Genomic DNA, 18,428 nt, shown 5'->3' with positions numbered 1-18,428 from the left:
AGAGACCCGTGTTCAAATCCCGGGTGTCCCGGCAGATAAAATTATGCCATCAATGCTTTCGTTCTGTCAGTTCACTTTAAGACGACTGTGTATTTTGCAGCCAACGAGCGCGTTGTACAACCAGCTCGCCTGCACCCAAACACTTCTATGGCAACTCAAAGTCTTCCTAGCCAGTCTAGGGAAACGACGGTGTTAAGGTCGCTCGTTCAGTTCCAGTAAATGCGACTGTTCCAGTGTATTCTGCAGTAAACAAGTCGGTAACACAGCCCACTTGCCTGCACATAAACGCTGTTTTTACTGGTACTGGACTGGTTTATGTCGATAGATCTGAAGGACGCGTATTTTAAAATACAAATAGCGATTCTTGATATTCGCCTTAGAGGGCCAGGCTTATTAATACACAGTCCTGCCGTTCGGCTTGTCCCTATCACCCCGTACATTCACGATGTGCATGGACGCAGCGCTCGCGCCCCTGAAACTCCGGGGCATGCAAGTTTTGAAGTACATGGACGATTGGCTGATTCTAGCTAGATCACAATCAGAGCTCATAGAACACAGGACCATTTTACTCGAGCATCTCGAGAATCTAGGTCTCAAAGTCAATTGGGTGAAGAGTTCACTGTCTCCCAGTCAGATAATTTCTTTCTGGGCTTGGAACTGGACTCGCTGTCTATGACAGCTCAGCTATCGCCACAGTGCAGGCTGGACATTCAGTGCATGACGAAATCCTTCCGCTGCGGCACTATAGTCCCCTCAGAAGGTTTCAGAAAATGCTGGGTCTCATGGCCTCAGCATCATTAGTGCTCCAGCTGGGTTTGCTTCGCATGCGTCCGCTGCAGCTCTGGCTAAAAGTGTGAGTACCGCGGCGAGCTTGGTCCTCTGGTCTGTTTCGCCTCAAGATCACTCAGGGATGCATCGCAGCCCTGAAATCTTGGAAAGTGACCGACTGGTACCGGTCAGGTGTAAGCCTAGGGACCTCCTCGAGTGTGAAGGTGGTGTCTATGGACGCCTCCACCTCTGGGTGGGGAGCGTTGCTCGAGGGCAGACCGTTCTTCGGCCAGAGGTCAGAACAGGAAAGGCTCCTGCATATAAACTGCCTGGAAATGATGGCAGTCGACAATGCGCTGAGGCGCTTTTGTCCCCGAAATAAAAGGACACCATGTCTTGGTCCGTTCAGACAACATGTCAGTGGTGTCCTATATAAATCACCAGGGAGGTGTCAGATCCCGAAACCTGTACAGGCTGACGGAACGCCTTCTGGTCTGGGCTCAGCACAATCTGCACTCGCTGAGGGCAGCGCATGTGCCAGGCCATCTGAACTTGGGACCAGACAGACTGTCCAGGAACAATGTTCCGGCAGGAGAATGGTCTCTACACCCACAGACAGTCCAACTGCTGTGGAATACTTTCGGCAGTGAGAGGGGATCTCCTCTCTCAGGCCAAAGGCTCGATCTGGCATCCTCGCCCAGAGCTGTGGTCCCTACATGTGTGGGCCATCAATGGGTACCCGCTAACCTCCCGGTGGGAGTGTTAAACACGATCACGCAGGCTAGGGCTCCTCGAAGTAGTCTGTGTCTTCTAGCTGGTGCACAGCCCAAGGTACATCACCCACAGGCTGTGGAGTGACAGAGATTCTCTCCTTCCTGCAAGAGCTACTGGATAAGGGTAGAACCCCTTCCACGCTCAAGCTCAAGGTTTATGCGGCGGCTATAGCGGCGTTCGCTAAACCGACTCTCGACCAGTCACTGGGGAGAAATGATCTGGCTATCCGCTTCCTTAGAGGAGCTAAGAGGTTAAATCCTCCCAGACCCCCCTCAGTTCCCGTTTGGGACCTTTCTATGGTACTGAGCCAATACAGTCAATAGACATCAAACACTTGTCCTTCAAGACAGCGTTTCTTCTGGCTCTCGCTTCTGTGAAGCGCGTAGGGGACTTGCAAGCGCTCTCAGTAAGCGCAACGTGCATGGAATTTGGGCCGAATGACTCAAAGGTCATACTCAAACCAAAGCACGGATATGTTCCTAAGTCCCTCAACACATCGTTCAGGCCTCAGGTGATTTCTCTGTCGGCTTTGCCGGTCTGTAATAAGGAGAAGGACGCAAGCTTCCTTTGCCCAGTCAGGGCATTAAGAGCCTACGTGTCGCACTCAACCGTCTTCAGGCAGACGGAGCAGTTCTTCGTTTTGTTCAGCGGACGTTCTAAGGGACTAGCCGCATCGAAACAGACCCTGTCCAGGTGGATAGTGGACGCTATAGCGCTGGCTTACACTTCTAAGGGCTTGCAGTGCCCATTAGGTGTCAAAGCGCACTCCACTAGAGGGATGGCCTCATCGTGGGCTTGGTATAGTGGAGTTGCCTTGCAAGATATCTGTATGGCGGCAGCCTGGGCCTCCCCGTCTACATTTATAAGGTTTTATAACCTAGAGGCCTTCTTTGCAGGCTAAGCTGCTTTCGGTCCAATAAATCAGAACTATCTGCCCTGACGTTTTCGGCTCAGGATTCTGAAACTACTCAAGCAACGCTCGCAGATCGATCAAATATCTCTAACGGGCAGTGTGTAAGACCCATTATATTCATCTGTCTAGGCCGATTTCTCGCCCTATCAGTGTGAAACAATATAAATGACCCCTTATCAGGTGCTATTTATTTAGGGATGATGCTATCAGCCCCTTCCCGTTCATATGATTTTGCACTATATGAGCCCCGGGCACCTGCCCTTGGGACTTTGGTGTCGGATCTCAGCACGCACAACGTTTTACACTGTGATCCCCATAGCGTAAGATTACTTACACAGTAAGAGAGACTTCTCGAAAAAAATGAGAACGTACTCGGTTACTAACGTAACCTCGGTTCTCTGTAGAAAAGAGGGAACGAGTACTGCGTATCTTTGCCATGCATACAACAAGCTCTGGTTCGCTTTGGCGATGAAAACCAGTGTGATCAGCCTATCAGTCTATATTTATAAGGCCCACGCCACGTGAGTTTCGGCGAGACGTGACGTAGTGGGCGTGAAGCGCCCCCATTGGATCTGACGTCACTGGGGACTCTCTCGATAGGCTGCTGCAGTTGCCGCAGGGCAGCCAATAGGCACGCGAGCCGTCTTGCCTATGCCTGCATGCTGCCGCAACGCGTTTTACATTATTTCAAAATTAAAGGATAATTTTTTGCTTCAGTATCTCGCGGAAAAGAGATTTCCCCATAGCGTAAGATTACTTACGCAGTACTCGTTCCCTCTTCTAGAGAGAACCGAGGTTACGTTAGTAACCGAGTATGTTTTCTTTCAGTTGTATCTGAAAACCTGAAATTACTTAGGCAAAATTTACCTAGGAATTTCTCAAGAAAGCCACGGTCACTTTACGAATATAGCCGCTGGAAGGCTACAGAATTTAGGCAGTTTTTGTTATACACGGGCCCTGTTGTGTTGTTTAATACATTTCCTAAACGTTTATAGTCTTATCAGTTGCCATGAGAATTCTTTTGAGTCCGGATCTGTGCAATAACTATTGTGATTATGCTGAAAGCTGAAATGTTTTGTAACTATTTTTGCCAAAATCTATGGGAATGAATTTCTTGTATGTAACATACGTGGTCTTATACATTTGGCACAATATGCTCGTAAATATGGTGCTCTTGACTCTGTATCATGCTTTCCATTCGAAAATTACTTGGGACAATTGAAAAGGAGGGTTAGGAGACCTCAAAATCCAGTTGAGCAAATTGTGAGACGTGTCCTTTCCTAAATTTCCTAAAAACCTTTCCTAAATGATCATGCAACACAACTTCTCGTCCAGGCCCTGGTCATCTCCAGGCTCGACTACTGCAATGCTCTTCTGGCTGGACTTCCTTCATGTGCAACTAAACCTCTACAGATGATTCAGAATGCTGCAGCTTGTCTTGTCTTCAATGAGCCCAAGAGGGCCCACGTCACTCCTCTGTTCACCTCTCTGCACTGGCTACCTCTCGCTGCTCGCATCAAGTTCAAGGCATTGACGCTTGCTTACAGATCTATCACAGGCTCAGCTCCCTCCTACTTCCACTCACTCCTACGAGCCTACATCCCCACCAGAAGCTTGCGATCGGTCAACGAACGACGTCTCGTGGTTCCATCACAGAGAGCCACAAAATCACTTTCTAGAACATTCTCATTTAGGGTTCCATGCTGGTGGAATGCTCTCCCCACCCTCATCCGGAATGCAGAATCCCTGGCAACATTCAAAAGACAGCTGAAAACCCATCTCTTCCGTGAGCACTTAACCTCATAAAAAAAAAAATAAAAAAAAAAAAAAAAAACTTTCCTCTTCCTTTTTCCTTTAAATCCTTGCTTATCGTGCTTATGTTACTCTGAATAATGCCTGAACTTTGTATTTTGAGCACTTCTTGCGTTCTTTTTGCCTCTACATGACGACTCGCCTAATGTAGTCCTAATCTGTATGTCGCTTTGGACAAAAGCGTCTGCTAAATGACTAAATGTAAATGTAAATGTGTCCAACTCCACCAGGATTTTCCACATGCACACAGTTTTAGCAATGCCAATACAAAGGAATGATCATCAGCTGCTCTCCAGGAAACAACTGCTTTGAAATTGATAACAGAGTTTCCCTTGGTAGAAATGTTTTGGTCTCTCCCGCAGCAGACATTTTTGCAGTATGTGAGTTTTTTAATGCAGGGACTTGTTTTTATTTTTTATTATCCTATCAATTCTTCATGCTTGGGAATTGCTGTCGTCTCAGGACTTACTGGCCAGTTATTTGTTGTTCCAGTGGCACAACTTTCAAAAAAACTTGTTCTTCTGCCAATGACTGATGTGTATGTGGCTTTGCCACAGCTGCATGATTACTGACTCTATATTTTCATGGTTCAGAATGTCCCATTTTAGTGTTGTGGAGCTCACTGATGAATTTACAGCCGATGAAAGGACTGTCATTGATGTCATCCCTACAAGCTGGATTACTGGACCCAAAAGAGATGAATGTTTTTGGCCTACTGGTAGAACTCTCTGTATCAGCAAGGCTGTAAAAAAACAATTAACTCCTGGAGCAGACTGGGCAAAGTACAGCATATGCATTATAGGAAATGCAGGTAACATGAAAGGATCATTTGCTTGAAAGATTCCAGATGGTAAGCTTTTTTCTCCAGGTAGAGCCAGTGTCCTCTCATGTACTCGCTTCCACTAGCCAGTAAGTAGGACCTGCTCGTGTCATTGCTTGCTGCGCCATTCCACTCCATGGACTGGATACGTGCATTATTTCACTCAAATGAGTTCTCATTAGAAGACTGAGTTCATCCTGCACTGTTGATGCCATCACCAGAGTGCATGCCCGCTCGGTCAGCCCTCATGATTGGCTAGGTGCTCCATGTGCATGGTTACCCCCGTTGGGCAACATGTATTTCCACGGTAAGTCTCCTCCGAGCACGTTTTCTCTCGACAAGACCGTTTCGCCATCTCGAGGTTGAAACTTTCCACCCTGTGGGCTGGATACCTCTGAGTTTTCCATATGCATCCCGCTCTCGGGTCATATGTGTTTTCTAAGTCCTCCCTATTCCACCTGGGATATGCCGACCAGTGTACCTTAATATTCCTGCGTTGGTAGAAATGTTTTGGTCTCTCCCGCAGCAGACATTTTTGCAGTATGTGAGTTTTTTAATGCAGGGACTTGTTTTTATTTTTTATTATCCTATCAATTCTTCATGAATTAGCATCCTAGCCCTTCATCCGTGGTAGTCTCACAACAGGGAGCTCAGACTTGCGCAGGGCACTGAAAGACAGCTGTTGTGGCGTGATTGAACTGGGTCCCCCATTTCATCATTCACTGACGTAACTCGTAGTGACTGAACGAAAGGGAACGTCTTGGTTACGTATATAACCCTCGTACCCTGAGGAGGGAACAGAGACGTAACATCCCTCTACCACAACTGCTGTACCGCTGGAACGGCCTGGAGTTTAATCTCGCCTCCTCAGCGGAAAACATGATGCGAGATTGTCAGCGTCCTCCTTTTATACTTACGCAGTGTTTTGCTCCCTCATGTTTTGAGTGATTACATTTTTTTTTCAGGGTTTGGATGAAGACTCTGTCCACAAACAAACTGACTCATCTGTGTTGAGCACAGCAAATATCAAGACCTTCCTCTTTTGTTATAAAGTTTTGTTACTGAGAATTTTTTTATAATATTAAAACTTTATAAAAATTTCACTTGGCCCACCCTCCATCTCAAAGCCGGGCCCGGTGTTGTTTAAAGTTAATAGTAATTGACTTCATGAAGCCTCATTGTGTGTGAATGAAACTTCCAACTGACTAGAACAAACTCTTTGAAATGTATATATGTTAATGAATATCAAGGGTGAAACGGTTAATAATGTAGATAGAAATCAACCTCATTCAATGTCAGTCATGTGTGCAGTGAAATATAATTTATTAGGCATTTAAAAGCTCTGTTGAGAAAATGAAAAGCTCAAAATCAAATATATATAAGTCTACTTCATGGCTTTCAGAACTGAAATTATTCCTGATTCAAGCAGAATCAGCAGAAAATAAGACAATAACAATGAGATGTTGATAAAAAGACTAAAGAGTTTAATCAATAATTACATGAAGTAAATACAAACATTAGAATTGAAAGTGAATGAGACAGATCTCACTCTTTACTGACTTATAAGAGCCAAAGTATCTCAAGAGAAGAAGAGAAGAAAAGTGTCTAATTTTAAAGATCCATGAAAGTATATCTTGTGTTTGCATGGAAAAGTAGAAGTGAAAGAGAAACTAGACGTTCTGATGAAAAACAATGAAGAAAGAGTTAAAAATTAATATCAGATTCATGTCTCACTTAAAAGTTTCATGGCCTCTTCTTCATCTCCTGAACTTTGCCTTCAAAATGTTTTTTTTTCCAGTGTGAATTTTCTGGCACTCTTTCAGTTCATCTTCTGTAGTAAAGGACTTCAGCACTGAAACACACACCGCCGTGTCTTTTTCTGCTGTAATATCACTAATGAATCTTCTCATTTGTGTGAATCTTCAGGTGTTTCTTCAGGACTGATGCCCAATGAAACCGTTAAATGGTCTTTCTCCAGAATGAGAAGCAGAAGTGATGTGAAGCGTTTTTTACACTGAGGGCAGGAGACAGAGTTTTTGGCTTCTGTTTTTCTTTTCTTGTTCACGTCCATCACGTCTAAAAGAAACATTAAATCAAGTTAGTTTTAATGGACTATTTTATGCAAACAACTTGCTAATCATGTCTTACTCATGTAGTTTAAGTAGTAGTGGGCAATTTCGAAGCACTGCTTCACGGATCTCAGACACCTTTATGAATCTTTTGTTTCAAACCAGTGGTTCAGAGCGTGTATCAAACTGCGAAATTCATGAGATTTCAGTAAATGAGGCTTCGCTGCCTCATAACCGTTTCAAAATATCAATAACCTCTGTGAACCCATCATCCGGTGAACAAGTGTCTATGGGTTTTACCAGATTTAGCAGTTTTAAACATTTGTAGACATTTGTATAATTAAAAAGAATAATAATAGTTAATCTCTAAAAATAACATATATACAGATACTTAATATTTATGATACAAGATGATTTGTTGATTGCATTTGATTGATTTCCTTCAATAAAAACTAATAAAAGGTGTTATGATGCATGTTTAGCCTGAGTTTCTGTTGCATTTACACTGTACTGACCAGTGTGTGGCATTTCGAATTCTTCGAAATAGTGAATAATTATTTACGGAGCAATTGATTCAACTGATTTGAACCTTTGAAAAGCTTAGTTTTTCCCATCACTACACTCTAAAAAATCTTGGGTTATTTTTTTTCACCCAAATACTGGGTTTAGCCTTTTAGGTCATTTTTTGGGGGTTATTTTTTTCAGTGTATGGGTAGTTTTTGTGTAATCCAGATCCTGGTTCAGATGTAACAACCCAATGTTTGGGTAGTTTTGTGTTACCCAGATCATGGGTCAGATGTAACACTCCAGGGATTGTGTTATTTATCAGAGGCTTTTTGCCTCTTCAACCTCTTCAGGGGAGAGCAGTGCAGCTCCGTCAAATTGGTGCGTATCTTCTGTAAAATGCGTTTGTGTAATTTTTTTGTATCTATAAATTAGTTATTGTTCTGTATATCGTGTAATTTAATGCAAATAAAGGAACATACAGGGCCGTGATGTGAGTCACCTAAACGAGACTTGTGTCTATCTTTTCACATGATGCCATGCATAAAATTCTATGAATTTAGTTTTAAAAAAGAATACAGAAAATAAATGCTTAGACAGTTAAATATAAAGAGTTCAGATGCAAAAGCCTCTAAATGCCATCTGAAAATCTTTTTTATCAAGCTCGTATATTTAAATTCAATAATTTCACTTAAATGGCAATGAAGATTGCCTATTAATTGTCATTTAAGTGAAATTACTGAACTTAAAGGGGTGGTTCGGGATTTTTGACATCGGACCTCATTTTTAAGTCAGCCTAGTTGTTATTCATCAGTGGAGACATTTTTTTTTTTAATTATCCAGTCCTTATATTTGGATAGTTAGCCGATGCTAGGCTAGCGCGAGTCAATGGTAGATGTTAGCCAGCCATTAAAAACCGTTTTACCCACTCCACAGTGCACCAAACGCAAATCAATTATAACACTAGACTATCGATGCAAATATCCGTTAAGAGAATAATGTTAGAAATCAAACTTACCTTTCATCACATTGCATTAGTTATAATTTGTTCCCTGTAATCATAAGCCTTGTCTACAGCAGCAGCGGAGTGATATTGATTACTTAGGCCAGTGATTCCCAACCCCCGGTCCCCGGACCGGTGCCGGTTCGTGGACCCGTTAGTACCGGGCCTTGAAATATTCCCAGAATAATGTTTCTTTTTTTCTTTTTTTATAATAATAATAATTGTCTTTTTAAATGCTTTTTTAAGTGCTATGACGTCATGTTATTTAATCCAAAACCTAAACAATAAATAGATTAAAATGTGTTTCTTTGAGCGCCTTGCGATTGCTTAGCAACGCGTCATATCTGAACGGACTGCAAAAAAGCGCGCTACACCTGAAGTGACAGGGAAGTGGAGAGATGAGCGGGCCGCGATATTTTTTTCAATGGCTAATTTTATTGCGGACAGTTCTGGTAAAAGGAAAGGCGATGACCAACTCGAAAATAGAGAGAGAGAGAAATAAAAAAAGTAAAGCTTCATAAATACGATACCTCATATACATTAGGTATGGATTTATGACAACAGGCGATTCCGTGGCGCCAAATCCGTTGTGTTATTTGTGGTGAAAAACTGTAAGCTGGTTTTCGTTCATATTTGTGAAGCAGACCTTTTTAAATTTTGTTATAATTTGTGTGCATTGTTTTGGATATGTTTTCTATGGATGCTCAGGAAGAACAACTTGTCTTGTGCACAGCTACAAATATAGTAATATCAATAAGCAGTTCATGCTCACATTAAAATAGTTTTGTTCTCATTGGTCTGATCTGGTATTTTTTGTTAAAGGTTAAAGCTTAATTTCTAATTTTATACTTTTAAAAATGATTGGCTGAAATCACTAAGTTATGTGTTTGCTATTGTATTCTGAAACTGTCTGACTGTTGAAACTGGCTCTTATTTTCATACAATTAGCCTTTGTTGTCACCTGTTGGTGTGTGAAAACACTAAGTTGCTGTTGAAGTGATTGTCTTTAGTGGTTCTGGAGAGATTTGACAGGTGAAATGGACTGGTATTTTCATACAATTTGCCATTACTACCACCTGCTAGTGAGTGAGTGCTGTGTGAGTTGCTTTTGAAGTAGACCTAATTGTATGGCAGTAAAGGGAAACATTTTGTGAACCGGTCTGAAAGTTTAAAAAGATTGGTATATTCATACAAGTAGCCTTTGTTGCCACCTAGTTCATTATATGCAAATAAATGATAGGCTGTTACTGTTTTACACAGTGATATGTTCCAAACGATGCATCTTAAAATTGACAACTGGTCCCTGGAATTTTTTTTATGAATATGCTGGTCCCTGGCACAAAAAAGGTTGGGAACCCCTGACCTAGGCAACCGAGTGAGCTGGTACACACATGTACTACACACACTGTAATGCGCTTCTGTTCTGTGTTTAATTTTTGCCGCATTACTAACCGGAGCAAAGTAAAATTCCGCAGCTGCTGAGAAACTAGTTCCTTTGGGATCATTGAGATAAAAGGTAAGTTTGATTTCTAACATTATTCTCTCAACGGACATTTGCATCGATAGTCTAGTGTTATAATTGATTTGCGTTTGGTGCACTGTGGAGTGGGTAAAACGTTTTTTAATGGCTGGCTAACGTCTACCATTGACTCGCGCTAGCCTAGCATCGGCTAACTATCCAAATATAAGGACTGGATCATTTTTTTTAAAAAATGTCTCCACTGATGAATAACAACCATGCTGACTTAAAAATGAGGTCCGATGTCAAAAATCCCGAACCACCCCTTTAAATATACAAGCTTGATAAAAATGATCATTCTATAAGAAAATTTCAGATGGCATTCAGAGGCTTTTGCATCTGAACTCTTCATATGTTCTCAAAACTGTACACTGATTGTTTATGGATAGGTTATGGAGTCAGTCACTCCAAAGTTTGTGTTTGCGTCGCTCAAATTGCTTTTACGTCGCTTAGCCAGCTACAGAGACACTGGTAACCAGGCAACATACAAGTGACCAATCCTGAGTGTCGATGTGTCGAATTGTGCCGTACCAGAAAGAAAAGCAGCTTTTGAATCTCAGCACATAAAGATGAACTACATACCATGATCTCAGACTGTGGTGATGTGGTTTCTCCACTGTATGGATCTTCATGTGTCGCTTCAGGTGACTTTTAAAATAGAAACTATTTCCACACTGATCACACGTGTGCGGCTTCTCTCTGCTGTGAATCCTCTCATGTGTTTTCAGATTTGCTGACAGACTGAATCTCTTGTCACAGTGTGAACACTTATAAGGTTTTTCTCCAGTGTGTATCATCTCATGTCTTTTCAGATTTGCTGACTGACTGAATCTCTTGTCGCAGTGTGAACACTTGTAAGGTTTTTCTCCAGTGTGAATTCTCTGGTGCAGTTTTAAATCGCTCCCTGTAGCAAAAGTCTTCTCACACTCAAAGCACATGTACTCTCTCACACCAGTGTGAATTTTCTGATGTGCATGTAAAGTATGCAGCCGTGAAAAACTCTTTCCACACACAGAACATGAGTGTGGCTTCTCCTTCGTATGAACTGTCAGGTGTCTCTTCAGTTGTGATACACAGAGAAATGTTTTCCAGCATTGATCACATGTGTACGGCTTCTCTCCGGTGTGGATCATCATGTGAAGTTTAAGGTGTGCTAATTGACTGAAACTATTCCCACATTTATTGCATATGTACGGCTTCTCTCCGGTGTGGATCCTCATGTGAACATTAAGGTATGCTAATTGACTGAAACTATTCCCACATTGATTGCATGTGAACGGCTTCTCTCCTGTATGAACTCTCATGTGAATATTAAGATTTTTTTTGTCTATGAATCTCTTTTCACACTGATCACACATGAACGGCCTCTCTCCAGTATGAACTCTCATGTGAACATCAAGACTGTGTTTGCGTGTGAATCTCTTTCCACAATGAGTGCAGGTGAAAGATTTTTTATCTTTTCCTTTCTTTATAAATGTCTGTTTTGTCTTTGAGCGACTCACAGGTTTTTCTCCAGGTTTTACATGTTCATCCTCCACTTCACTCAGTTCTTCACTCTCCTCCTTCACTTCACTCAGTTCATCACTCTCCTCCTTCACTTCACTCAGTTCTTCACTCTCCTCCTCCACTTCACTCAGTTCTTCACTCTCCTCCTTCACTTCACTCAGTTCTTCTCTCTCCTCCTTCACTTCACTCAGTTCTTCACTCTCCTCCTTCACTTCACTCAGTTCTTCACTCTCCTCCTTCACTTCCATCAGGTCTGAAATGAAAGAAAATCTCATTTTCAAACTTTCTAAATAATCAAAATGATTCAAAGAGGGAAATATGTGAATGGAGATTTAAGAAAATATATCCAAAATATAACAGACAACTGCAAAAAAATATTACAATAATTTGTCTTTTTATAAATTAATTAAACATCCCTGAAACTTTTCATGAATGAGGTACACTGATCTTCCAGTTACTATTTTTCAAACATTATAGGCACAAATTCCATGTTTTTAAGCATGTGAAAGTGGGACACAAGAAACACAAGATCAAGTGAATTTCACTGTGTGAAAGAAAACAAATGTTTGCAGTAAAGCGGAGTAGATTGTACATTTCTACATTTTGGAATGATTATTATTTGTTATACACTCACCTAAAGGATTATTAAGAACACTATACTGTGTTTGACCCCCTTTCGCCTTCAGAACTGCCTTAATTCTACGTGGCATTGATTCAACAAGGTGCTGAAAGCATTCTTTAGAAATGTTGGCCCATATTGATAGGATAGCATCTTGCAGTTGATGGGAGATTTGTGGGATGCACATCCAGGGCACGAAGCTCCCGTTCCACCACATCCCAAAGATGCTCTATTGGGTTGAGATCTGGTGACTGTGGGGGCCATTTTAGTACAGTGAACTCGTTGTCATGTTCAAGAAACCAATTTGAAATGATTCGAGCTTTGTGACATGGTGCATTATCCTGCTGGAAGTAGCCATCAGAGGATGGGTACATGGTAGGGCTGGGCGAATTAAATCGTGATATTGTTATGCGCATCTCGTCAGTAAAGCCGGATCCTTGATTAGTAGTAAATCGCCATCACCTGCTTTTAGATGGAGCGGCATTTACTACAAAGAGCCGTAGTTCACTGACAAGCTGAGCCATATCGCATTAAAATCGCGGACGTATCGCTCAGCTTGTCAGTTTACTACGGCTCTTTGTAGTAAATGCCGCTCCATCTGAAAGCAGGTGATGGCGATTTACTACTAATCAAGGATCCGGCTTTACTGACGAGATGCGCATAACAATATCACGATTTAAATCGCCCAGCCCTAGTACATGGTGGTCATAAAGGGATGGACATGGTCAGAAACAATGCTCAGGTAGGCCATGGCATTTAAATGATGCCCAATTGGCACGATGGGGCCTAAAGTGTGCCAAGAAAACATCCCCCACACCATTACACCACCACCACCAGCCTGCACAGTGGTAACAAGGCATGATGGATCCATGTTCTCATTCTGTTTACGCCAAATTCTGACTCTACCATCTGAATGTCTCAACAGAAATCGAGACTCATCAGACCAGGCAACATTTTATCATGTCTTCAACTGTCCAATTTTGGTGAGCTCGTGCAAATTGTAGCCTCTTTTTCCTATTTGTAGTGGAGATGAGTGGTACCCGGTGGAGTCTTCTGCTGTTGTAGCCCATCCGCCTCAAGGTTGTGCGTGTTGTGGCTTCACAAATGCTTTGCTGCATACCTCGGTTGTAACAAGTGGTTATTTCAGTCAAAGTTGCTCTTCTATCAGCTTGATGTCGTCCCATTCTCCTCTGACCTCTAGCATCAACAAGGCATTTTCGCCCACAGGACTGCCGCATACTGGATGTTTTTCCCTTTTCACACCATTCTTTGTAAACCCTAGAAATAGTTGTGTGTGAAAATCCCAGTAACTGAGCAGATTGTGAAATACTCAGACCGGCCCGTCTGGCACCAACAACCATGCCACGCTCAAAATTGCTTAAATCACCTTTCTTTCCCATTCTGACATTCAGTTTGGAGTTCAGGAGATTGTCTTGACCAAGACTACACCCCTAAATGCATTGAAGCAACTGCCATGTGATTGGTTGATAAGATAATTGCATTAATGAGAAATTGAACAGGTGTTCCTAATAATCCTTTAGGTGAGTGTACATGTTTGTGAAAATATTCACAAAATTCAGGTTAAAATTCTGGTAACACTGTAACAAATTATAAACCATATATAAAATAAATGTAAAATAAAACAGTTCAAATACTTAAATTTAGATGTACCTGATGTTGACAATCAATATAAAACCTCCCTTTACTGATCATTTGTTTAAAAAAATAAGAAACTTTTGTACCCATTTCACAGTTGAACTGTTTATCTAAAAGTGATGAAGTGCTTGAATGTTGTTCATGAATGTTCTTCAGCATCATGAATGAATGAAGAATAAACACCAACCTCTTTGTTATTCAGGATCTTCAGTGTGTTTCATTCTGCAGGGTTCTGGATCACTCATGTTCTCACTGTCCTCTTTAATAAACTCAAGTCTTTGCAGATTTCAACTCTTCCTGATGCTCTGATGCTCGTCTTCACTTGTAGCTGATGGGAATTTACAGCATTTATTGGAGAATTACAGCGGGAGGAGCTTCACTGATGATGTAATTGTAGTGTGAGTTGATCTGCCAAAATTAAAAATATAAAAGTTACTGAGTTTGTTTTTATGCTCATGGACAAACAGAATAAAATAATGTATATTTTTCCAAATATAAATAATTGTAAGAAAAACAGTTGAAAGCATATAAATAGAAATAATCATAGGCTACTTGTAGTAACCAACAAATACATTGAAATAAGTTTCAAGTAGAGATGCACCGATTACAATTTTCTAGGCCGATTCCGATTTCCGATTTTTCATTAAGTTTGACTTGCCGATACCGATTTTAGCCGATTCCGATTAAATTTTTTTCTAAGCACTTTCCAGCACAAATATTTATTTTCGATTTTTTCTTTAACCCTTTCACGCGTAAGTTTAAAATATTCTAACTGACACCCCCACCCCCACAAAGTTTGAATCGGGCAGTGATGCGACGTCACTGAACTCTCTAAATGTGGCGCCGTACTTTCAGTGGCACAGAAATAAAAATCCCATATATGACACCGTACGTACCGCTCAAAAGGTTAATCATGCGGCACCCGAGTGCATTTGACCGGCATAAAATCGGCATATTTCAGACTCACCGGCCGGTCATGGCCTATCACGTGAAAATCGGCCAGTTCCGGTCACCAGTCGATCAATCGGTGCATCTCTAGTTTTAAGTGTACATTTACAGGAAACCTGAAAACATCAGCATAATAAATGAGGTGAAAACAGGAACTATTGTCATGAAATAAAGAATGTTTTCAGCAGATCTGTTAATATTGATGAGCCTCAGACGATCAACACTCATTCAACAAGCCATTCAGGATCATCAGCAGATCATCACACTTAATTCTTAGTGTTTGCTGTTAGAAATACATTATTTGAGTCAGGATACATGATAAAAGCCTGTAAAACTGCTATATTGAAAGACAATACTGTTATTTCTCACAATATAACATGGAAAAGTCATCAACAATATAACAAAATAATTAAATAAATAATCTATGTTTACGAACCTTTACAGGCAAATAACTACCATATGTCAATATAAAAATAGTTCGACTTTATAATAAGTATTAATTGCAATAACGTAATTCAATCATTAACATGTTACAGATTTGTGGACAGAAACTGACAATGATCATAATACTCTTAGAAATAAAGAAAATGTAACGTTTCCAGTGTCAAACTTCATTAATATTTATCTATATTCCCATGCATATAGATTTGAAATTTCCCACGTGCATTATAAAGTGTTAGAATATACATCAATTTTATTAAGTAAATATAATCTGCCAAAGATAAATGTCGACAAAGAAATAAAGGTAAACACGAAAAAGGCAACAGCAAGTCAGCAACACTTGGGATCGATTCCCCTCACAGATCTCACACTTTGACTTGACATTCAGTAAAAGGTCTCACTCCAAACATCGAGACAATCACACAAACGAACACAAAATCGCTCAGGTCTGAATGAACTCAACATATTCTCCTCATGCTCGCAGCTGCTGCACTAAATGTTTATTTCAGTAGGAAGACGCCAGAAAAGACGCACAAGTATCGCTGTGATCGATGAAAACAACACAGAAATGAGTCTGTCGCTTAATCAAACTGTATAAAGTGTTTGAAAGTTGTGTAAATATGTGAAATATCGTGAACAGCTCTCCTCACCTCAGAAGACTCGACGCTATATGACGGAAGAGACGGCGCGAGCACGCGATGACGTCATCGTCATCCAACGCACGCGCGTACGGGACTTTTTTTTATTGCAATATTAACAAACATAACAAGTCGATACATACAAGAAATATAAACAATCTTTCAAAACAAAAGAGAAATTATGGTTCAGTATACATTAAAAGAGGAAATGTGAAAGAAATTTAAATTCAACAATAGTCTTAAAAAAAGAAAAAGAAAAAGAGAGAAGAGAAGGAAAAAAAACAAGAAAAAGAAGAGGGCACAAAAAAAGAAAAACATTAAGAGAGAATATTTAACATGGCACAAATTCTGGATGTTTTCATTTGCTTTCTTGTTAACAGAGTGTACGGGACATACACTGTAAAAAAGAATACATTGATTTTATTGATATCTAATTAATAAAAATGAGGCAACAGATTACAAGCAATATTATTCATTAAATTTAACAAATTAGAATTGAGTAATAATTAATCAAATGAATTCCTTAAAAGGTAACCATTTAAAATGAGTAAAATTTACAAAATATATTTTATTGCCAACATTGAAGACACCTGGTGTTAACAAGCAGAATCACTGAAGGAGAAAACCATAATTTAAGTCACCATTGTGGAGATCAGTGTGTGTTTTAGTTGGGCTCTTGACCTTAAATTATTAACTTTAAGTTTTGTTTGGCTGCTGTACATGAGTTATAACAGCCAGATGAACAAATAGAAAAGGTGATGTAATGGCGTTGGTTGTGTTTTAACATAATCATTATTTCACAATCATTTGATCTGAATCACTGAACTCATAGAGTCCAATTTATGAGTTAGGTTTACTTTATTAATTATAGCAGCACTGGCCTTGTACAGCATAATATTTTTTAACTTTTACAATGTAAGGCAAATAATTTCTAAAAAGTTTCTCTTACATAAAAAGGAGACACACAGACATCAATAATCAGCCTGTGAATCTCAACAATGGTGACATTTATAAAGCATGTTGCTGTGCATTCTGGGTTCCACCAATCAAAACTCATTCATGGCTCCCATCATGCATTGCTGCATGAATAAATAATGAGCTTATGTTCAGAGGTGATCTGTTCGTCACCATTGCTGAGATTCATACGCAAAATCTTGATGTGTGTTTGAAAAAAAACAAAACATATTTATTTATTTTTTATTATTGATTTGATCATTTGAATTTCATTGAAAAGGCTAAAAATATTATACTGCTGTAATTAATAAAGTTAACTTAACTCATAAATTGGACTCTATATGAGGTTCAGTCAGGGCCGTGCACAGGGGGGTGGCCCGGTGGCTAGAGCCACTGCCCCTATGCCCTCATCGACTGAGGTGCCCCTCTTCCCCATCCCCACCGCTCCGCTCAAAGCATTCCGCTGATTCCGCTAATCCGCTCCAGGTTTTCCCGCTCGCTCCGCAGCATCACTCACAGTATACGACAGTTCACGAAAGCTGTCGCATTAACAGGTAGGCTATGCAAGACAGTGGTTGAATCTGCGAAATTAGTCATTTGTTTTTGTTGTATTTATGTCGGTAATGTTTTGCTCTTGGTCTTCTGGCTTCTGGCTCTTTCTTTGATTTATATCAACCAGGGCTGGACTGGCCATCGGGCATACCGCGCACTTTCCCGGTGGGCTGACGTGCTTTTTGGGCCAATACATCTCATACTCATGGGCCGATACATCTCATACTCATACTCATAAAAATTATTAGGCTTATTATTTTTTCTTTTTCTTTTTAACGGCCTATAAAATTTGTACATCGGCGGCCCATTCATTTTGTTTTGTTTTGTTTTGCTTAATTGGCGGTGCCGGGTTTGTGCCAGTGTAATGCATTGGTCAGAAAAAGTCAGCGTTAGGTTTTTTTTCTTTTTTTTTTCTGACAGACCAGCCCATGAAACACGTAGATCAGCGGCCCATTGGTTATTTTCTTCATTGACACTGGGCTGGGCCAATCACATCTTTAAACGAGTGAGCGAGAGTGCAGCAGTGTCAGTGTGTATCTGTCAAAATAGTCAGCGAGATGGAGAAGAAACGCAAGGAATGTGCAGAAAAACAGCTTGAAAAAATGGAAACAGGCCCTTGAAGCAGACACTGTAAAATGTGTCAAAATAGACACTACCGTTCAAAAGTTTGGGGTCAGTAAGATTTTTTAATGTTTTTAAAAGAAGTAGCCTATCTTCTGCTCACCAAGGCTGCATTATTTGATAAAAAACAAACAGTAATATTGTGAAATATTATGACAATTTAAAATGACTGTTTTCTATTTTAATATATTTTAAATTGTAATTTATTCCTGTGATCAAAGCTGAATGTTCAGCATCATTACTCCAGTCTTCAGTGTCACATGATCCTTCAGAAATCACTCTAATATGATGATTTGATGCTCAAGAAAAAA

General features: G+C 40.5%; 1 protein-coding gene across 3 annotated transcripts in view; it reads right to left on the bottom strand.

The window, feature by feature from the left end:
- The window catches only part of LOC311077351 (uncharacterized protein), a 32,551-nt gene extending 16,506 nt beyond the window's left edge, over positions 1-16,045 (bottom strand). The window contains exons 1-4 of one of the 3 annotated variants that reach the window (XM_084105745.1): positions 16,003-16,045; positions 14,151-14,371; positions 10,765-11,941; positions 6,550-7,163 (exon numbers count right to left, since the gene is read on the bottom strand). In XM_084105745.1, the coding sequence (XP_083961871.1) occupies position 7,163; positions 10,765-11,936 (1,173 nt within the window). In that variant the 5' untranslated portion in view covers positions 11,937-11,941; positions 14,151-14,371; positions 16,003-16,045 and the 3' untranslated portion in view covers positions 6,550-7,162. Of the gene's footprint in view, positions 1-6,549; positions 7,164-10,764; positions 11,942-14,150; positions 14,372-14,930; positions 14,974-16,002 lie in introns of those variants that run through there. The other 2 variants (XM_084105746.1, XM_084105747.1) reach the window with 2 other exon arrangements.
- Positions 16,046-18,428: the final 2,383 nt, after the last annotated feature.

Source organism: Abramis brama (assembly GCF_963993115.1).
Source record: "Abramis brama genome assembly, chromosome: 1".
Classification (NCBI taxonomy): Eukaryota; Metazoa; Chordata; class Actinopteri; order Cypriniformes; family Leuciscidae; genus Abramis; species Abramis brama.
Note: the sequence above shows the minus strand (reverse complement) of the source record. Positions and strands in the feature narration are given on the sequence as shown.